The 23,414-nt window shown below is 37.2% G+C and overlaps 1 protein-coding gene across 1 annotated transcript in view; it reads left to right on the top strand.

Moving 5' to 3' along the window:
• The window catches only part of LOC124633277, a 60,780-nt gene extending 39,468 nt beyond the window's left edge, over positions 1-21,312 (top strand). The window contains exons 3-8 of the mRNA XM_047168453.1: positions 13,381-13,534; positions 17,420-17,605; positions 17,966-18,189; positions 18,842-19,058; positions 19,480-19,683; positions 20,222-21,312. Of these exons, the coding sequence (XP_047024409.1) occupies positions 13,381-13,534; positions 17,420-17,605; positions 17,966-18,189; positions 18,842-19,058; positions 19,480-19,683; positions 20,222-20,359 (1,123 nt within the window). The 3' untranslated portion in view covers positions 20,360-21,312. The remainder of the gene's footprint in view (positions 1-13,380; positions 13,535-17,419; positions 17,606-17,965; positions 18,190-18,841; positions 19,059-19,479; positions 19,684-20,221) is intronic.
• The last annotated feature ends 2,102 nt before the right edge of the window (positions 21,313-23,414 follow it).

The raw sequence follows: 23,414 nt of genomic DNA, 5'->3' as shown, positions 1-23,414 counted from the left end.
AGGTTTTCCTTTATTCAGTGGAGTGGAACCTAAGTTTAGCGTCGCGAGGTACCTCACATTTTGTGGTGCCCTTTACTTTTCTTGTCTATGTATTTTCTATTTTTGAAATGCCTTTTTAAAAAAGGTTGCAATTAAAAGCTATTCAAAACGATTCCTTTTTGACCTTTTTGGTAAAGATGCTTAAGTAATATGTAATTTACACCTTTTTGGATATACGCTTAACTTTTAGCTTAGCAACTCAAAGGTTTTGCAAATATATTTAGTTAAGTACATAGAGATTCTAGTTTCAGTAGTGAGTATATGCTCAACCACGAACTCCTTTGAGGATTCGGAATTTGCGTACTTATACATGAGTACGTAAAAGCTACTTACCTCGAAAATATACATAGGACCTACATTTACAAGTTAATGTAGTACTTATTGAACATTAAACTACGTTTGACAAAGGGCTTCATAACTGAAAGGAAATATAATCAAATGATCGTCATTTATGTAAAATAACAACTTAATAACAATATTTTAGTAAAGTTTCCTTAATGTTTTTAGTTTGGCCCATTTTGTAATAGACAACTTTGACCCATATTTTCGTTACTTAACTGTGTGACGAGTTTCCTGTTTCTTTTTCGACGATAAACGGTTATTGTCAGAAGTTTGGTTTTGTTCATGCCTGTCACTATCTAAACACGAAACACGAGACACTTATTCTACTAAAATGGCGTTAAGATCCCTTTAGAAGCCTCCTAGACTCAACACATTATCAGGATGAGTGGATAAGATTTTACTTTATACATATAAATTAACGACTAGCGGCTGTTGCTTAGCCTAATTAGACGGCTAATAGACGTGATGAAGCTTACTAAGTACGTATTTAGACCACGTATGTGATACATCAAGTGATTTATATGAAGCTATCAGTTCTACGCGTGGTATTGTTCGCGAAACAGCCTGTAGCTCTTTTGTTTTATCGGCGGGGACTAAGTAACATTTGATTCCGTGTTCTAGATAATTCGACATCCCTGTGCCAAACACGTTAGTTAGCGGTGACAGGAGGCACATAATACCTCTATGTATAGGTGTAGCTTTCAGTAAATAGCCTGACTTGTAATATTGGCTTAGAGAAGTGTTGGTTATTTATTTTTATTCTTTACGCCCAATATAACGGTATATTTTGTATGACTGACACTTAGTTGACAATAGAATTTCACCATCGAAATTCACGTTCCCAGATCTTGTTTACTTTATGATTTTTAGGAAGAAAATAATCTCTTTGATAAATTATTTACGGAACTATATTTTATTCACGTAAAACGGAAATATATTTCCACCTATTTCGGGTAGGCTCTTCCGCTACTGGCAGTCGGGGAAAATACTTGAAGGGGAATTTTCTGTAACTGTGGCGCAAATCCCGCCTCAGCCCGCAAAATATTTATGTCCATTAGCGTCCCGTGGTGTAGGGTCGCTTGCGGTGGACACCAGCTAACGCCAACTACTACGTTTTCATGTTATCCTGGTATCCATCACATCACACTTCCATATGTAGAAGATTTTTCCTCGCAAACATTATTACAGAAATTCATGGAATATTTTTACATAAATTGTTTGCTGTGTTATGAAAAACTACTTTGTTATAAAGCTTGTTTTTCGTAATTAACAAGTCATTAGTCTCTGTTTGTTTTGGGAAACATGATGACCTACATTAGATGGTGACACATTTTTAAAGTATAAGTATTTAATTGTGTATGTAGCAGTTACAGTAGGTAACTTCTTTCTTTTGATATCCTGAATAATCCACCCATTTTAGTTTTTACTGAACTTACAGGAAGATTACATATATAAAGAGCATACCTTTTTACAAAAGCAAAAGCTATTCAGTCATCAATTGTGATAATTTCACAGTCGCAGGGTGCAGCAACCAGTATATAAGTAATACTCTTCATTAGAAAATTGCCTGTACATCTAACAGAATGGCCAATTGCTTTCACATATCAGCAGTAATTCTTCAATTGCTGCAGAATGCTGTTGTTGTAAATTGTGATTTATGTTTTTTGAAATAAATAATCTGATTTTTTTACATATGAAACAAGCTTGTTTAATATTGTTTTTGCGACATTTGTATTCCTTTTAAATCCTTAAAAGTTTTTGTTTACTTATAGTTTAGCTTATTTCATACTCAAATAAGTCATTTCTATTCATAGGGTTTGCTTGGAGTCGTCAATAATGTTGACCATGTTTTTATTGTGTCCTTGATTTTTGGCTTTGTTGTTCATGTGATTAGGCCGATGAATCTAATCTAGACAATGTGATATGATCGTAAAATATTTTCGTTTATGTACATGAAGGCTTCATAAATAATAATGGCATTAAGTGGTGTGGTACTTACACACAGATAGAGTAGTCAACTTAAGCTCTGCTTGTTTAATCGTTTTTTTTTATTTAAGTATGTATCCACATAAGTACATAGAATTGATCATCCCCATACTGTTTTAAAGCTATACAACAGTAATATTAAAATAGTTTTGTTAAATGAAATAGTTTTCTCTTTTAAGTATTCTGACTCAAACTTTTTAGGAATGATTCGTGAGGGAAATATTTCTATGGTTACACAACTTCGCGTTTATTTGACCGAACAGTGTGTACCCAGACTTATACAAACTGCATTAATAGTTCAATATTATTGAAAGCTGTAACATTGCAGTAACCCTTAGTTCGAAGATCACGATTATGAATAATAAATGACTATCCGTTCGCCTCGGTCGCTGCATTGATCCATTTGCCTCACTTGAGTTTTAGTACCGTTTTCACAAGCACTTTCTGTTGATATATGGATACATCTGACGTCTCGGCACAAAATGTACCAAGTATTTTTAGCCGTAAGTCGTAAGTTAGTATTGCATTAGTCATACTTGCTCTGTTTGCATAAAATTCTGTGGTTAATTGACAATAATAGGGCTTTCAGCAGCTTGGTTAGGAAGTGTTTCACTTTTTCTTTTAGTACATCTATATTATCTGTCGTGGGGTCTATACTCATTGCACATGCTGTTACGCTCATAGTTAAGGGTCATCGTACACATTTCCCGCTGCAATGTGACGTTAACCCTAAATTCCTGACTTGGAACGGAAGCCCCTAATTGTGTTAGAACAATTAGTGGTTTGTACAGGCTGTCGCATACACACGCATTTGCACATAATATGCACGCCCTATCAATTTGCTTGGCATTCTCTTTGTAAGCTACAATACATTACGTATCTACATATACATACATATCTTCACTAATTATATCGCGTACATAACTAACATAACCCATTGTGAATGTATCCGTCAGACGGTCTATTATAACACTTTCTCGGCTAAACATTTTTCAAGATGTAGATTAGAATGAAATCTGAATAAGGACTTCAAATATTTTATCCAGTTACTTGAAGTAAAACCAGCAGCGTGAGATTGAAAACGCGTCAAAAACGACGCAACTTACCAGTCCTAATATGTAGGTATACTTACATAAGATTTTTCAGTGAACATTGGGTTTTCAAGAAATTAAACAATGTTTGGTACAAGATACGATATTAATCTTAAGGCCAAGACCCCACCAAAGCGACCACAACCAATTGCATTTTATTTATTCAAACATCTCGTATGTTCTCGCTCAGTAGTATCCCTGAGCGTACAAATTCACTTGGGTATATAGAAGCTTCTTCGTTCAGGTTTTATGGAGTCGGGACCTTATCATCAAAAAACTAGTTAACAATGTTGATTTTCATTTTTCAATACGATATACCTTGATATCAGCAGAAGTGTGGAGAAATTGGTCACAGTGATAAGACTGTCTAAGCCTTAGACAGTTCATCTTTAAAGTGGCATAATCATTCACCTTAGACTCTATGATTATGCCACTTTAAAGATGAATTCTGGTTAGTGATAAGGAAATTCTTTTCTACTACTTAATACCAGTATAGTTCTTCAAGTACTTTTGGGCGCCGGTACCTTAGGTTATGAATGGTCACATTCTTAATATATATTTATGTCATGCCTGAGAGAGCACGTACCTACATCCGTCGATTCTGGTTAAGGTTACCTTTCCCACAGACGCGTAGTCCCAAAGGTCTATGAGTTTTAGGCCGTATGTTTTATATCTCCTAATATGCAATAATCGAAATTCAGTTGTTCTTAGTGTATAATAGTAGGCTTTTAGTGATATACGAGAACGGTAAAATTCTCTTTGTGGTCGCTCTCAGGGGCTAATAATGCTCTCCATGTCAAAAGCAGGAAACATAAATTCCTATTTCATTATGAACGGAACAGTCAATTGTAGAATGCATGATGCATATGTTATCAAAAGCACACATTTATCGCGTCACACTGACACTATTATTAAATACTTAGTTCTAAGCCCATTTCCGTTCCTGGTTTTAATAGAATGTAGATATTTATGGGCTGACGTATTCACTGAGCGTTTGTTCCAATTGTTTCAAGGGTTTATTAGCGGAAAGCGGCATTAGCATGCGAATTATCTGCGTGTGTTTGTTCACATAGATGAGGATGTTAATTTATTGTTGAGTTTGTTGACTGTATTCGAGGAGGTAGGTACCTACAGAATTATGGCTAAGTTAGCTGAATATAATCCAAGACCATGCTGTGTGTTTCCATCATATTTCAGTTTGGATATCACAAAAATAACACGTTATAACACGTTGATAAACGGAGCCAGATTTTTCAATATCTCTCGTTATCTCAGTTAATCTTGAAAATCGATCTTGTTAATCGACATGCCAACGCTTTCAAACAATAGGTATTATTATGCTCCAAAGATCTTAACTGAATTAGAAAAATAATCCTCCTATTAGGTGACGCAAATCGCTTTGGATTATATCGAAAAGCAGTTAGTCGGTTTCTGTTCGCTTCATTTGACCTGGGTTTTTGGTAATAAGATTTTCGCCAATATCCGAGCACGTGGCCTTAAAAATTGGAAAAGTTCCGAAGAGGCGTCTCAGTTTTAGAGAAATTTTCATAAAATCGTCATTGAATATCATCGAAACGATTGTGGGGATACGCGGAGCATATAAATGGGCGACATTTACGAGAAGCGAGAAGCTGTAACGGATTTAAGAGTTTAGCTTTAAATTCCATTGTGGTTCGTAGCACACGTGTCGGTAATAAATCCCTAAGATTTTTCAGTAACAGTGTAACTCGTTTAAGATCTAAGTTAAATGGGGTAACATGTTTTAAGAAGTGATTTTGGTGGCAAGATGTATAATTTTGATACCGATGCCGAAAATTGGACCTTAAAAATGTATTGCTCCACTATATTTTAGAAGCTTCTGAAGCTCTAACAATAGATGTGTACTACTATCGTAAAATCAAACCATTGTAAATACTGGATTTAAATCAACATACTTTAACAGTGAAAATAGTTTTCGTTTGTTATCAAATTCTTTTTAATTTGGACTGACATAGACGTAGTTAGATAAAGGATTCTTCTAATAAAATTCTGAACAAAAATTCTCAGGTGGTATAACGAAATTGCTACATCACGAACGCTGAAATAACCCAGGTGGCACACTTACAAGTATATCCACAGGGATTTCATAGATTGATTTGAACCTTTGAAACCCATTCATCGAATTTGTAAGGCTTATAGAAAGGGCAAAACTGGACAGATAAAAATGTTAGGACGATCTTTATTTATCCGAAACATGTGTTTTGTAGCTTTTTCGTTTGAATCCTTTCGAGATGAGGTGATTTATTTATTTCATTGGGTCATTGTGTTGTTGTTTAGTTTTATCTGAGAGACTGTGATATGGCCGCTCTGTAGCAACGCTCTCTTGGCTCATTGCCAACGAGCACCTCATTGAAGATTTTACGTAGATTACGTAATAAACTAATAACCTTACACATGTTATGTTATCACTGCCTTATCCTCAAATGAGTTTGTGGAGTCTATAGATAATAGTCGTTCATAATGTCAAGTTTTCCAGTCAATGCTGTGACTCATTTTATAATTAACTGAAATGCCGGCTCGATTTTAAACTCGGGTATTAATCATTCACTGCTGTCATTTTATGAAAAGATAATCCATCTCAGAACGGTTCAATGGCTTTATCTTAATTAATTTTTGACTACGAAACCAAACAAGGAGGTTTGTTCATTTGTGAGATAAAAGCCCTAAGTTTAATAGAAAATCAAAACACAATAAACTGGATTGCTAGCAAACCAATAAAGACAGTTTTATAATAAAAATAAAACAACATTCGTTAATAGCACTATGAATTGCGAAACGAAACGTAAATAAGTGCAGTTAGACGAGGCGGCGTCGCGTCTGTCGGATTTGTCGCTCGAACAATTTCCCCTCATTCTTCGACGTTGGAAAATGAAGTGCTTTTTCCATTTCCCGTCGTACGTCGCGTTACTTGTGTAGGTGTGACCGTGTGAGCCGACACTAGTACTCCAGCCTTCATATCCTGAATGTGCTGAGCACTTGTGAAATTACCTGATTTCGGTGTGAGATTGATCGTTTGATGCTCACAGAAAAAATGTTGTTCACATTAGTTAATTTTCTTTTTTATTAGTTTTGTTTGTGTTTTGTTGAGGTTGCGTGACAGGTATAAATCAAATAATGATTGTATTGTTATGAGTTTAGGGTATGTAATCATAGATAGATTACTGCTGTTCATTTATGGAGACGGTAACATATCAAAATCATCGAATTTGTAAGATTACGAAAATTACACCATCATACGAACGTATGGGGAGTATAACAAACAAAGTATTTTAACTTTAATTAATTGCCATAGTTGACGCAAATAACGGTTCCGGAATTTTGAACACATTCCTCTAAAATATGCGAAGGAAAATATGTGTGAATATTAAGGCATCGTCAAAGTTTCAAAACATTCCTTTATAAAGAAGCTTAACAACATTGTTATGTATCTGCTGTCTAGATATTTTAATGATGCATTTTTTATTCTTTGTTTGAGATAGTAATAAGTACATAGTACAGTAGGATCAATTACAAAGTCGGGGTATAATACTAAAGCAAACACCGGATCAATATTCCATGAATTCTAGATTGTATCGAATTTTGTATGCATTGGTTTTTAGTCAACAGAAAGTTCCATATTTTATAAATTATTGTAATCAAAATTAGTAGATACCTACACTTTACGATAAGCCCATCAAAAACAGGGCAATATTTTTGGTTTTCCAACATCTGTTTTCCTTTTGGGCTCTGCCATTGTGGGGTAATAAATCTTGCTGTGTTTTGTTCAGAGGCACAATAAAAATGAACGAAATAATTTCATTGCTTCTGTTATGTTATATAAAAACCTGAATTTAATTACTATACGTCATATAGGTTACAAAGTAGATATTGATCCAAGTTTCTGAGCTTAACCGATTTAACTTTCTTAGCGAGAATAAGAACCTGCCCTAGATTTTCCTTCAGACAATGAATGTTGCTTATCTATAAATATTGTATCGACACAATAGGATCCGCTAGTCTGCTTATTGCATGTAAGTAGTTAATGGAAACTAAGACGGGAGGAAGAATAAGAATACACACATAAAACGCTGATAACAATTGAAGAAAAATTTGAGCTGATTTTCAAAAGGTTTTTGTAGTTATTGCTTCCCTTAAAAACTTTACGAAGAAATGGTAGTGGGAAAATCGTAACATAATGTAGATATTTTTTTTCTAAGGTCTTTTTAATTTGATTATAAGAATACATACGGTCCATTTCAAAGGCCTTCTCCTATTGTAATCGATTAAAATATACGTAAAACCGTAAACGATCCGACTTTAGGCAGTCTCGATTTATATTTTAGCAATGTTAGACCAATATTAGGTATCTGCGTATCATGTGGGTATTCATTCAACGAGTGTGTGGTTTACAATGTCGATAAATACATTTGAATGAGGAAACATTTACATTATTGGTTTATTTACCTACATTAGTCATCTCAATCAATGAAATAGAGTACATGTGTACCTTATTATAATGTTTACATTGTGTGCCGTTCTGATTTGCATGTTCTGTGTTACAATGTACCTACAATTGAGGATTAGTGACCCAAACTAGTGTTTTATTTAGATAATCGGATTTTATAAATCCTAAAATATATGTATTAGTTTAAATGCAAAAGTAGCTCTGTCCGTCTGTCCCACTTTCAGGCCAAAACTACTCACATGATCTAAATAAAGTTTGGTACACAGATAGTCTAGAGCCTAAGAAAGGAAAGGCTACTTTTCATCCGGGAGCCGGAAAGAGTTATAAAAGTTGATTGGTCCCTTGAGATGTTTGATAAAGATCCAAAGACATATCAACGATCATTATATCATTAAAGTCAACGCTACTTACCATTAGAGATAACAATGACACAATTTAGTTTCTATACAGCTGAACCACGAAAGGATTCTCCCAAAACATAAAGGATGAACTTAATATCTGATCTTGGAAACTAACTGGCTGGTAACAGAATAGTTCAGTTGGCGACAGACGGATCGATGGCATCCAAGAATGTCTATGGCTGGTATTAAATAAACAATTGAACGTCACAGCCGCAAATTTCGTATCACTGGGAGGTCGTTGACAAATATTTGCATTTGGATAGGCACCGTTTATTACAAGCTTCGGTCTCGTTCCCGATTCCGATCGTGAATTTGTGATTCCGTTTATAACAAGGAATTTAATATCGATAGCAATTAACATATCTTTGTGAGCTAGGTTCGAGCGGTTGAGTCTGTTTTGCTTTGAAATGAATAATTGAAGTAAGTGATGAAGTTAGAGATTGGGTTTATGGAGTTGAATTGTAATGGAATGTTAAATATTGGCGTGTATGATTTATTCTTTAGCAAATGTATAATCAACTGGCTGTTCCCGCGGTTCCATCTGCGTTCTGACGAGATAGGAACTTATAATAGTGATTCAATGTTATGTAGAAATTAATACATAAACAGGCAATGTTTCATCGTGATTATAAAATACTTTTTCATCCCACCATCTCGGAAAGAGTAGTTTTACCCTTTGATATCTGAGCGCAAAAGCCGTTTTTATCCTCTAGAACGGCAAAGTGATTTGAATTTAGAACATCGTCTGCAAAACTCCATTTGTGACAATTTTGATAAGACTTTTCAAACAAATGCATATTAAACAAATAAAATACTGCTTAAAATATTTATTCAATTAATTAAGTATTTTTATTATTGTTTTTACATAGATTTTTAACCTCGTTTCATTTTTAAACTTTTTCAAATATATGAACTTTAATAGGTACCTACTTGTTTTTAATTTGATAATCACACCTATGTGCGCGCCATTTTGTTTTTTTGCATTTAGTAATTTCCTCTATGAAGTGGGATGAAACTATTATTTTTTTTTGTTTTGAGGTCGATTTTAAACCTCATTACATTTTAAAACTGAGTTTTTGCATAAATAAATTTTAATAGGCACATCTTTTTAAATTTTCCATGTGTGACGTGTGGGCCATTTTCTTTTTTTGAGTTTAGAAATTTCCTCGATGAGGTGGGATGAAAAGTTACGTGTTGCATTCGAGTGCAAAGATTTTTCACCTTGTGCTCTTTTGATTCTATCTTCTATCTTGTATGACAAATAAATATTACACATTCGTATAAGATTATTCATTTTTTACTAATTATTTTTGATTTCGTGATAGTTCTGATGAATGAAGTGTGTTTACAATACGCATAATATAATATTTTTTCATACCTTCAAATATCTGGGCAGCACAATTACATCCAAGTGTGACCTTGATACCGAAATAAACCATCGCATTGGCGCTGCATCAGCTGCTTTCGGTAAATTACGAGCCAAAGTCTTACACACACATGATTTGAAGCTTTCGACAAAAATCTCCGTTTACAAGGCCATAGTCCTCCCAAATCTTTTATACTCGGCTGAAACATGGGTCCTCTATCGGAAACATATACGGGCGCTGGACCGATTTCATCTAAAGTGCATAAGAGACATTCTGAAAATCAAATGGTCGGATCGGATTAGAAATACCGAAGTGCTACGACGCGCGAATGTCTGCGGCATAGAAGCGTACCTGATGCGGCGACAGCTCAGATGGTGCGGTCATGTTTTACGCATGGATGATGATAGGGTGGCCAAGCGCATCTTCTTTTCTGAACTCCAGAACGGCAGACGGAAACAAGGTGGCCAGTTCTTACGCTTCAAGGATGTTCAGAAAAGACACATGAAAAGGTGCAACATTGATCCTCAGAACTGGGAGACAAAAGCCATTTGCCGCCCTGAATGGAGAGGCCTACTTAAAAATGCGATCAAAGATTTCGAAGAGCAAAGGAAATCCGCACTGGATGCGAAGCGTGATGCTCTTAAGGCTAAAACACCAGTAGCCATTCATTATAACTACGTGGACGGTATCCTAACGTGCAGCCAATGCTCGCGCACGTTTACACATAAAATAGGGTACTGCAGCCATCAAAGGGCGCATAGAAGAGCTGATCATCCTAGTTCTTCTCTCAATGATAACTGAAAGCAGTCACCATAGCCGAAATCGGCAGGGAAGTATATATAGAATATAATATTAACACGGCCACCTATAATGGAATATTACGAAGTAATGGCTGGTAATGGTGTGGTCTATTTTTAGCTTATACTCCGACCAGGCTCGAGTATGATGTCGTCATGGAGAACAAAATGACGAGCGAAGGTGCCATAACGGAAAATCGCCTGAGAAAGTAGTTCGCCAAAATGCGGGTGAGCGGGGAACGTTGCTGTTTTCGCCCTTATACGCGATCATTTTTTGTAATACCAAAAATCGTTGACAGATGTTTCAAAGAACCCGAACGCTTCGTTATTTCACTCGTAACCGATCGTTTTGGTCACCGTACGAATTTGACATAAAAGAAGGCGCCTGACCTACCTGCTGTCATCTCCTGTTATCTTTCCGTACTCCGTGGCTGTGGTTGAAAGAACAAAGGATATCATGTGTTAGTAAGGCAGAGTTACTTCAATGAATAGATATAGGTAAGTAAAGAGCTTTGCCGACCCGCTGACCCCTTATGAATAGAGTGCAGTCGGTAGGGACATTACACTGCGACAGGTGTTTTTAAATATGAATGATCACGTCTAGTTGGTGGTGAAATGGGAAATTCGCAGTCTTTTGACTGCTCTACATGTGTTTAAATTAGATATTTATTACAATACAATTGTTTACGATTTGAATTTTCTAAGAGCTTTTAGAGCACCGTTATGTTGTGTTTTGACTTATGAACTCAATTCCATACCAACTACTTCAACTCACATATCGACGGCACCCGCATTGCACCTTCGGCTATGATAAACCTCGTATTAAGCCATAAAACTAACGGCTACTAATCTTCATACACGAGCTACCATAAAAAAAACCGTTGCAAATAAATCGCTGTAAGAAAAACAGTCTTGAATGACAACAAAACTGTCACGCGTACAATACTAACGCTTACCGTAATCTTAGCCCGGACTTTATAGCTAGTAAAAACGGGAGACTATCGTCTCTGAAGTAAGGGTGCATCTACACGGTACAAGTAGCTTACGCATGTTGAGGCACATGCGCAGGTTATATGCATTTTAAAAACTTGTCCAGCGACTCGCGCATGTACGGTGGACTGCACATCAGTGGTAACTGTCATGCACCTTAACTCAATAGTAATAAGTACGATTTTCCTATAAAACTGTTACCACTGACCTGAAGTTGACTGTACCAAAGCAAAATACCCACCCGCGTGTTCTGTAGCGTTGCGCGCGTCACTTGCGCATGTTGACTTGCTCCAGCTACATGCACCGTGTAGACGCACCCTAAAAATCGGTAGACACACAATAGGAGCAGTGATTACTGTGAGCATTCCCCTCTTCCATTGTTAATTACAAACAAAACTAGCGATCCCTTCCGGCCGGATATTCTCGTGAGCGTTCACAACACGATGCTAGTCACACCGTATGTTTGGAGCCGGTAGGGTTGCCAACTAAGAAAACAGAGTAGTTTTAAGATGGTTTTAAAATAGAACCACCTTTGTTTCACTTTGATGGTTTCGTTTGTGAACTGTGCCGGCTATTGTGCAGTATTTCATTTAAAATCGTACTTATTTCTACACCTCATTTTTTTATTATTTTTTCGCTGTGATATTTTGCCAATGTAGGTAGGTACCCGTATATTGTGAAAAACTACTAGGTAGTACTACTAAATATTTTTGACTAATAGGTGCATATATGCACTAGTTAAACTAGTGTTCATAAAAATAAATAAATATAAAATCTGCATGTTTCTCCTAATAATGTAGCGACATCCTTACATTTTGGAGAGATGCCTTCCCGTGAAAATGTTGGCAGGGGCTTAGCGTACTATTGTGTACGTTTTGCAAGCATTGTTTTGAAACATTATGCTGAATATTAATCGGTCTGTCGCTTCCCAGACGCATCTCACTCTGTGTTTGCTAATCTTGGGGTGGAGTCTGCGTGACTTTTTGTTTGGTAATTAATGTTTCTAAGTAAATCATAACCACTTATGACTTATGACTTATTTGGGCAGGATTTTAACAACCGTTATTTCAGTAACTAGTATTTTGTTCAATGTTCCGACTCACTGGCAAACTATTTTTTTTGAATATACGCATATAATATGTATGTAAAATATGAATACATACCCTATTTGTCGTGTTTCAAAAGAGCTAATCGTGCATGAATATTATATTCATTGATCGTATAGATTTTCTTTCAATGTCAGAAGGACATCATTAACGTAACTGAAAATTCGCCTTAGAACTTACAAAGGGTTGTGAGTAGCTCTTGAAATACCTAGATGAGAGGCGAAAATTACTGGCTCGTGAAATCGGCAATGTTAAGCTGATGCGTAATAATGAAGAGTTATTACTTACACATCGATAGGTGATTGAGAGAATTGGATGAGAAGCCCCATAGAATACGCAGTGCGTCATTGAGATTTCATGCATAATTAAGTACTTGCACCTAGGATATGTTACCTACATAGATCTATCTCATTATGATAGACATTGTCATATTCTTTCGGAGATGTTGACTAACCTTCAGTTGCAGAAAGTGCCATTAAAATTAAAGCTTTTTAATCCATTGCTTTTTATTTAATCTAAGACTTATTTTTCTAGTTGATAAAGAAAGAGTCAGCAAAATATTTAAAGTAGCTTTAACTTTAATGGATCTTTCAGCAACCGAGGGTATGTAACGGAGTTTCTTGTCGGCTCTTCTCTATAAGTCCAACTTTTTGGAACCATATTGGTGTGACGTTTCATAAGAGCCTGCAAAGCCCACCTATTTGAAATAAAAACATTCGACTTTGGGTTGACTGTTTTTTACCTCAACATGTTTTAACTAGTTTTTATTTTTTTCCAGGTTTCGTTTCTACGTGTATTCAGCGTACGTGGAGCGACGGACGGTGGCTGCGGTGCGGATAATCGCGGCGACCAAGACGCGGGGTGCTGACAACGTCATGTGTCGTATGTGGCTGCCTGATAACCGCACGCTCACGCTCAAAGCTAAAGTCAAGGTATGCTTCTATGTACGGTCACTTTAGTAGTCTTACTCTGCTTAGCCTTGTCCCAGGATTCTTAACCGTATGCAGTTGAGTGACTGGAAGCCGACCCCAACATAGTTGGGAAAAGGCTCGGAGGATGATGATGCAGTTGAGTACCTACCAGTGTTTTACAAGGAGCGACTGTTGTCAGACTTACCAGCTTCTGACTACCCGTATGTACTGTCACAGTTGTTTTTTTAATGACAGCTGTCAGTCTGTCTAGCAGTTTGAAAAGAAAAAGCTTTGGTTAACATAATTTTGAGAGCTGAAGTCAAGGTATGCTTCTGTGTATGGTCAGTTTAGCAGACTGAAAAAGCTTTGATTTTTTATTGTGCCTATACGTTTTTATTTATCACTGCGATGATAGTAGGTAGAAATCTATATAGGTATGTAGGTAGGTATCTAACTATTATTCAAATACGAAAAAAGATAAGGCGCTTTTAGTCTTATCCGAAAATTGGAGTACCCTAGAGTATTCGAACAAAAATATTCTAACACAAAAAATATAATGTAGCTAAAGATACTGGTATAAAAAGCTAGACTTGTCCTGAACAAAAGATACCTTTTGCCGAATATCCCCAAATAATTGAGGTTAAAATTTAAATCCCAAAGTATTTCTGTCGTCAGTAACTTAATATTAACCAAGCCAGGGTTCAGTTTACACTAGGGCATGCAATACCGGTTTACCGGTTTCGGTTTTACCGGTAAAACCGCCCATTTTCGTGATTTTTAAATTACCGGTAAAAATAATATGTAACCGGTAATTTACCGGTTTTTACTTTTTCCTGATAAAATATAGCAATTGTTCATTTGACGTCAAATCTTCATTATGTAGCCTGAACATAATGTAATATTGCATACATTACATATTGTAAGAGTGTTAAAGTTGCTGTTTTTTAGGAAAGTAAACTTGTGTGGCTCCTTAACTATCTCTAGGTTAGAAACAAATCTTCTTTCTCATCTTAATTTATAATATCTAAACAAATTTTATTCATTCGGTTATTCTGATTTTCCTGTCAGCTGATATTAGGTAAAAATGTAGCTTACGCTTATTTTACCTACTCTGTGACCTTACAGAGCAAGGGCTTTTACTTCACCACCATGCGGACAGCTCTGAGGACAAGGTGGAGCACACAGTCCAGGTGTGCACTGCCTGGGAAGAGTAACGCCCAAGGGTAACGTGTCGTCGTCGAGGCAATAGGCAGCGGAACCTCTCGCGTCCGGTCCTGGTTCAAGCCATGGTCCGGAGTGAATGGGAAGCCGTCGCCTCCTTCTGCGAAGCAGTCATGCTCGAGAAGGAGACGGCGGAGCGACTGCGAGTTCGCACCACTCATCTCAGCCGCTGTAGTGGAACATGAAGACACCACGGGCGCCGAGTATCGAGAGACGACTCCCGGCCACCGCAGGCGTCGGTCTTTGGGCGGTGAGTTCGGGTGGCTCATTGTTCCTCCGTCTGCATAGACAGCAGACCCGCACTCCTCAAGGAGATATCAGCAAACACAGCGGGGCCCAGCAAGGCCAATGCCTGCTGGGGCTGCGGGATTTTTCGAAAGAGTTACCGCGACCCTGGTCCATAAAATGCCTACGATGTACCATAAAAAAGGTCTTTCACTTCAATGAAAGAAATATTTTTTTTTTTCACTGTAATTCTTAGCGTTTATCCCGTCTTGTGACAGGGTCCGCTTTCCGTATCTTCTTCTTCCACTTCGCTCTACCCTGGACATCTTCCTCTTCGAGTTCGTAGATTTTCATGTCATTCATTACGACATTCAACCAACACTTTGACCGGGTATATCGAGATTGATTACATAACATTGGCGATGTATTCAGTTGGTCTCTTTTTTACATGTCCGTACCATCGCAGCCGTTTCTCTTGCATTTTGTCGGCGACATCGCGTACGGATGGTACTGACATGTTTTTTTGTTACGGCCACGTCACAAAAAATATTTACCACCTTAAACCTTGTACTTTTATTTTTTTTTTTTGCTTTTAGACTACCCAACGTTATGGTTATAATATCACATTTAAAAAAAATACAAAAATTACCGTTTTACCGGTTTACCGGTAAAAATATTTTTATTACCGAATTTTTACCGGTAAATTTTATTTTACCGGAATTGCATGCCCTAGTTTACACAGAATAAGCTTGAATAGCGGAAATCGTTGTGGCTTAGCGAAGGTTTTGCGACAAGAACTCAAAAAGGTATGCTTTGACGGTTTGCCCGTGTGGAAAGGATAAATGGGAGTCGATTACCCAAAAGGTTTCGCTGAAGGAAATGAAACTGTGTTATGTCGGCTTAAGAATTTCCGCAAATTATTCAACTTTGTAATATAAATACTGGAAGTTTTCCTACTATATAAGAGACAAGGGACATTAATTTCAAATCGTAAAAGTTGAACTTTATATATTTTTGAATTGAACTTTTTTTACGGCCATTGCATAAAAATATCTACTGAAATGTAAGACTGAAAATGCTTCGGTCGTTCCATGTTTGGTTAATGTCCTTGTTTTTCAAAAGCTTCAGCATTTTTATAGATTTTTTATAGCTTCCTTGATGACAATTGGGAAATAAAATGTTTAAAGCTCTCACTTTGAAGCTGACATATATTTGAAGTATATTTATAAGTATTTGTAACATTTTCCCGATACGTTTTATTACACTAATTTATTTACAGTATCTGCAGCGTAAAACACTTTTTATCACATTTATGTGTTCTATTTTTCTGTTATTGTTAGAACAAAAAGGAACAACAAAGCGGATGACATAAAATTATTTTTGCATTGCTAATCATTAAACCATGCGATTATAATTTCAATTCCGCATTCCTTTTTCGAATGGCAAATGTCCACAATTTTGTAATCAAGTCGAAAGCGATTCCAACTAAACTATCAGCCGATAAAATATCAGGAATCCATTTCTACTGGGAAAGGCACACGTGTGCACAATTGAAAAAAAAGTAGATAGGGGACGAAATGTTGACGAGCTCATCTGAAAAAAGGTTTTTATCATTGTCGTCGTTTATTACATCTGTAGCTGTTATACGCGCACAGTTTTATGTGTTTTCAACACGTTACGTCTTTATGGCCAATCATATGGCAATCGTACCTTCAACTTGAAATAACCGAGTGAGATAAGCGGTGTCTGCAATCAAGGCAACACAGATCGGTTAGAGTTCATGGTATACTGAGACGTAGATTTTAAATAGCTATTGCGTAATTTTATTCTGTATTGTTACATAGTTGCATAGGTACAAAATTTAGGTAAACAATAGTGCAATAATTATGATTTTATATGCAGCTAAAATAAAACAGTTACGATTTACGTCGCGGATATAAAATGGAAGTTAAAAGCCATTGATTTATTTCTTCTTTACCTAAAAGTTATCTGCCCAGTAACATATAAGAGGCCGGATTTTATTATAACTTTGATAACATATTATAGGTTATTATGAACGAGTATTAGTGAGTCAGTGAGCCGACAAACGCTTACAACTGAAAGCGCGCGTTGAAGCCGGCCAAACAGTTACATTGAGCGGCTTAGCACCGAGATTTATCTGTTCACAAATAATACACAAAACGATATCCAGTCGAATTTACATTATCGATACTTTATGTATTTTGTGTATATGATTTGGTATGCATGATGTTGATGCTCTCATTCGTTTGAATTAGGACAATTTCGTAAGCTAGATACCTATAGGTCTTCTATTGCAATCACCAAATGCTGGCTGTAAAAATAGTCAATTAAATTATGTATTCGAGAGAAGTTTATTCTGGAGCGAATAGCCGACAAGGGACTTCCTAAAATAAGACTTTTTCCAACATTGTAATCGAATCTTTGATCTTTAATTTACAGGCGATCCGCGAGAATTGGAATCTAAAATACAGCGCGACGTACGTGCTGTGCCTACTCCGTGACTCTGGCGTGAAGCCTCAGGAGACTGTGGGCGCTTCAGTGTCGGTGGTAGCCAGCAACAGGCCCAATGTTCCACCCACAAACCTGCTCGTAGTGCTCGATACCGAAGCTAAACCGGGGATTGAGGTAATTATGACTTTTATTTAGTATCTGTTCCCTGCAGTTAACTCTCTTAAGGGAGCTTCGTCTCACTCCCGGGTAAAACGTAGCGAGTCGTAGAGATATAGAAAGAACTAACCGTTTTTCCGCGGTTTCACTCCCGTTCCGTGGGAACGACGTACGCCGTGTTGGGATGAAATATAATCTATATTACTCGAGATGAATGCAGCTTTTAAATAGTCAAAGAATTTTTCTAATCGGTTCACTAGTTTCGGAGCCTTCAGGGTACAAACAAACGTACAATTTTTTTTAATTATATTGGTGTAGAAAAAATAAAACTCAATAATTAAGTAGGTAATCTTAACAGTGCAATATTTTCAATTCCAGGAAACCCTACACATCTGCGTGAAGCCGTTCCATTACTCATACGACCGTGACCAGTGGCTGGTGGAGTGGTTCGAGATGAACCGTCTGCTGGGAGCGAGTCACTTCTACATGTACAACGAGTCGTTAAGCAGGCCCGTCGCTTGCTTGCTAGAGGACTACCGCAAGCAAGGCCTGGTTACATTACTGTCGTGGAAACTTCCTATATTGTCTAAAGTTGAAATCAGGTGAGGCTGTTTACTTGAATCTATTTCTTCTCAAATGTAAGGATAGACTGAAAATTAATTGTCTAGTTATGTATATTGTGGAAAGATGAGTGGCAAGCGGTTGTCATGTGATGGACATATAGAGAGGAGTGATGTAACATGCAACAAAGAGTATGTCAAATTGCTTAGTTTGAATGAAGGTAGATGAATAGAAAGTAAGACCGAAGAAAAGATGGATGGATTGCTTGAAATGAACAAGAATAAGTAGGAAATGAATGTTGGTCTGGCGGATGTCGGAGAGGAATAGAAGAAGAAAACATATTGCGACGACTCCAAATTAAATTGGGAAGAGGGCATTAAGCAGACCTATTATTACTAGATTTAGGTAAATAATGGAAGTTAACAATAAATTATAGTTCGGCCATTCAGAGAATGCGTTCCTGACACGTCGCGATTGAACTGACGACGTAACTACATTCATTGATTATTGATATAATAATGTTGTTTTAATGCTCCTCAATTGTTAAAACGGTAAACAACCAGCAAAAATATTTTTATCGTAACTGCAACGCCATTGCAAAGTTACGTCGTCAGTTCAATCGCGACGTGTCAGGAACGCATTCTCTGAATGGCCGAACTATAGTGACTCACTTATTATTTTTGTCGGTTACAGAACAGAAGGCCAGTTCGCAGCGTTCAACGACTGCCTATACAGGTCAATGTCTCGCGCCGGCTGGCTGCTCGTCATAGACGTGGATGAGCTGGTACTGCCGCGACGAGAGAGGACGCTGCCGGCGTTACTGACGGCGCTGAGGGCGTCATACAACCCGCCGTCGAAGGCGCCTTCCGCGTTCCTGTTTAGGAATGCCTTCTTTTATCTTAGATGGGAGGTAAGATTGTGATTTCTTCATGCTCTGCAAAGCTGCAGTACACCATTATAGATTTATTACTAACTTGCAACTATTGTCATCAGGTAAGTGGTGCTTATTTTGTTCAGATAAACACTTTCTGCGATTGTTTGTTAACACTTTGATTCTCTATGAGTCTCCATTTGAGAGACGAGCATTCACGCTTTGGTTGATGGCAATGTCCATCGGGCTATGAGGGTGAAGGTATAGTGAGTGCATCTGTGTCTGCGCAAAAGCTCGTGTACTACCTTTAATATTGTCCTGCGTAGCCAGGCTGGCTGATCTCCTTATATGGGATCAGTCGCTGTATCCAAAACGACCTTGGACACCATTATGGCAACTTCTTACGAGATTTACTTTACCAAGTATTGTAATGTATTTAAATCCGTTTCAACGATTCCAGGACGACGCCGAAGCCAAGGTGCCTCTCCTAACAGCGCGCAAGACGCGTCGCTGGAGCACGCCGCACGCGCTGAAGAACCGCAGCAAGTACGCGCTGCGCCCGCGCGACGCCGTCGAGCTCGGCAACCACTTCGTGTGGGAGCTCGCGCCCGGCGCCAGCTCTGTGGGAGTGCCTAATGATAGGGCACTGCTGCATCATTACCGGGTAAATGTTTATCCCACCAAAAATATTAAATGTAAAAACATGCCAAGTCTCTCTACAGTCTCTACGCCATTCTTCCGTCGTAAAAAGTTTTGACATCGCATAGAAGCCAATAAAGTCCTGTTTCATTTAATTTGTATATAAATCAATATTTTGTCATAATATCAATAGTTTTGCTCACATTACAATAGCAGTGGCTTGGCCCAAATACGGAAGGTTGTTTTTTTTATCTTGGTTCGCACATTTCTCCATCTTTTGTACACCGATTTGAACAATTATTTATTTTTGTTTGAAAGTCTATACTTCCCAAATGGTTATTATAAGTTTTGTATAACTTTTATTTACATTTACGACTTATTGAGTTTTTGAGAAGTCCTGCGGAGAGTCATCGTTTTGCATATTAAAATGTTCATTCTATTTAGGTACATTTTATACTTTCACAGACTAAAATATTTTGTCCAAATAGCAGTTTATGCTAAAATAAGAGCGTAACATCATCACAATCGCCCAGGAAAGTAATAATATTAAACGTTATTTTCAGCTCGCATGTGAATTTGGCGGTTCAAATTGCCTAAAAGTGCCGTCGACAATAGACCGCACTGCACACCGCTGGAAGGACGAGCTACAACAACGCGTTGTCGACGAACGCAAGCGACTAATCAACGCCTGTGCCACGTAAACACCACAATAACATAAATTATGGGAATACAGTACACAAATGTGTCTCCTAAAGGTTCATTTCTGAGCCATGCTACCGATCGCAGCTCATGCGACATCAAATATGAATCATGCCGCCGTTTCTGATGTGTGCCACAGAAGCTATACGCCACAAGGCGCGGAAATGTACTTTTAACGGGACACTTGGGAATCACGTTCCTAGTAGCCACGGAACGGGGAATAAATGTGTTAGTCTATGTAGATTTTCATTACTAAAATGTACAGTTTAACCCGAACTCGGAATGTGAACAAGAATATAATGTTTGCTTGTAACTCCTCTCTTTGTTTTGTAGCTTCTGGATTCTTTAGTGGGATATTTAAGATGTAATTATAGTCTTTCTACAAAAAAAATTAACAGCCGTTCGACACGTGTACAAGAAAATTGTCCATACAAACTGTTTTAAACACGTTTTGAACATCTGTATAACTTTTTTGTAGTAAGACCATTTGTAGTAAACCATGCTGTTTGTGGCAAAATTCTGTTGTATTATTTTCTGTAGCCTAAAGCTAACTTTTTTCTAAGCTAAACTGAACGGTTCAGATCAAAACTAATGCAAATTGATCAATTTTTTGTTTTGATTCTTATTTATTGAATAATCTTTGCATTTTCGGAACAAGATCCTAAAAATGTAAAATTTGAGTTATTTTTGGAAATAATGAAGATTTGTTTACTTATTAAGACATTCAATAAAACTGTTGTATGTAGTACGTTTTACATGACCGGCTGATCATGTTAGCTTGTGTGCAGACTTACCTACCTGTAAAAGAACTGTATAATTTTTACTCGTTTCGTAGATTCTTGTAAAACATATTTCCAGTTTTAACTATTCATAATTTTCATTATTTATTTTTTGTTCATTTATTATTTCTCAACATATGTTTTGCATTTTAAAATATTATATTCATTATTTCTTATTTTTACTGTTACAGCCTTTTTATCGTCCCACTGCTGGGCACAGGCCTCCTCTCACATGGAGAAGGATTGAGCATTAATTACTAGTATTATTATTTCTTATTTTTAACAAGGGTATTCTTTTCTAGCAGAACTTATTTCTATTCATCCAGTATTTAGTGTATGCAATTTAACCTGCCAATTCATTTAATAACAACGTAAAATTTTTAAGTAGCCGATCCACTGCCAAATGTTTGCAATTTCTTTATAGGATTCGTTTGTAATGTTGTACGAAATTTTATAGCCTTCCTACAAACTTACCTAATTATTATTCACGATAACAGTATTGCGACACATTATATATGTTCCTAAATTTCTAATACCTAATACACTTGTTTATTTGTTTTATCACCAGTAATAACCGCAATATGTCGCCTTGTCTGGTAAAAGTAAATTATTTGCAGCGACGGGATTATCAATGGAACGGTAGAATATCATTACGACGAGGAATTAACAACTAAATCAACGAGTCTCTTCACAGAATCAAAAACCTCCGCAAAGGCTCTCAGAACAATGTGGGAACCGGCAAGTATTCTATAATAATTATGTATGTAATGTCTAACATTATTTGAACTTCGGTTTGCAGCGCGTTCGATATTGTTATCTTATAGGATTCATTAAAATGTCTTAGGCATTTCGCAATAGGTATTAGGTAGGAAAACCTAAAAGTTTATATGGTTTTTTGTTGCATTATTAATTTATTTTGTGCTAAGAAAAACATGTGAGCATCCCAGTTAATTTTTATAAAAAAAGTATTTTCCATGATCGGTGTACGGTTATGTTGCCTCGTCTCTTAAGCTTGGGTTTCCTAGGAAAGCGGTGCCGTCATATAGCGACCGTCATATTACGGACGCAAGTAGACGGTCGTCTTTACGGTGACGACATGTGGAAAGTTCCACGGCCGTTTTAACACACCGTCATAAACTTTTTGTTAGTTGTATCATACTTACTAACCTGTTTTATTTAATATTTCTCAAATTTCACGACACCAATTCTGTTTTAGTTGACTTTTCTGTAATCTTTACTTTTTATATTATATGTTGCTTCGTGGTTACGAACGAAATAACGAGGAAATTTCGTCGTCCTCGCTGCTCCAAGAGTTGTAACTAATGTTTGACGTTGTTCCGAAAAAAAAAAAACACAAATACGTATTAAAAAAGCTTCACCGCTTTCAATAAAACGTTCACCAAACTATCTGACACCGTCAAGACGGCCGTCATGCAAATGGCGGCACCGCTTTTTGAAGTTACGGCGTCAGTTACCGCTCTCTAGGAAACCGCCCCATTTCGTTTACATAGACAACGTTCTGGTGACGTCATTCACCGCTGTATTACGGCCGCTATATGACGGTACCGCTTTCCTAGGAAAAGCTTGGGTTTCCTAGGAAAGCGGTGCCGTCATATAGCGGCCGTAATATTACAGACGCAAATAGACGGTCGTCTTTACGGTGATGACATGTGGAAAGTTCCACGGCCGTTTTAACACACCGTCATAAACTTTTTTTTAGTTGTATTATACTTACTAACCTGATTTATTTAATATTTCTCAAATTTCACGACACCGATTTTGTTTTAGTTGACTTTTTCTATAATCTTTACTTTTTATATTATTTATTGCTTCGTGGTTACGAACGAAATCTATTAAAATTTCGTCGTCCTCGCTGCTCCAAGAGTTGGAACTAATTTTTTACGTTGTTCCGAAAAAACAAACATAAATACGGATTAAAAAAGCTTCACCGCTTTCAATAAAACGTTCACCAAACCATCTGACACAGTCAAGACGGCCGTCATGCAAATGGCGGCACCGCTTTTTGAAGTTACGGTGTACGTTACCGCTCTCTAGGAAACCGCCCCATTTCGTTTACATTGACAACGTTCTAGTGACGTCATTCACCGCTGTATTACGGCCGCTATATGACGGCACCGCTTTCCTAGGAAACCAAAGCTAAACCAAAGTTTTACAGGCGGCCTAAGCAGGCCATCTATGTACTATCCATTTTTATCACGTCCAATGATAATTTAGCTTTTGTATAAAAATACCTGTCTTTACAAAAAATAAGTTTTAT

The sequence above is a fragment of the Helicoverpa zea genome, chromosome 9 (assembly GCF_022581195.2).
Source record: "Helicoverpa zea isolate HzStark_Cry1AcR chromosome 9, ilHelZeax1.1, whole genome shotgun sequence".
Lineage (NCBI taxonomy): Eukaryota > Metazoa > Arthropoda > Insecta > Lepidoptera > Noctuidae > Helicoverpa > Helicoverpa zea.
The sequence above is the reverse complement of the archived record's forward strand: the minus strand, read 5'-3'. Positions and strand labels throughout refer to the sequence as shown.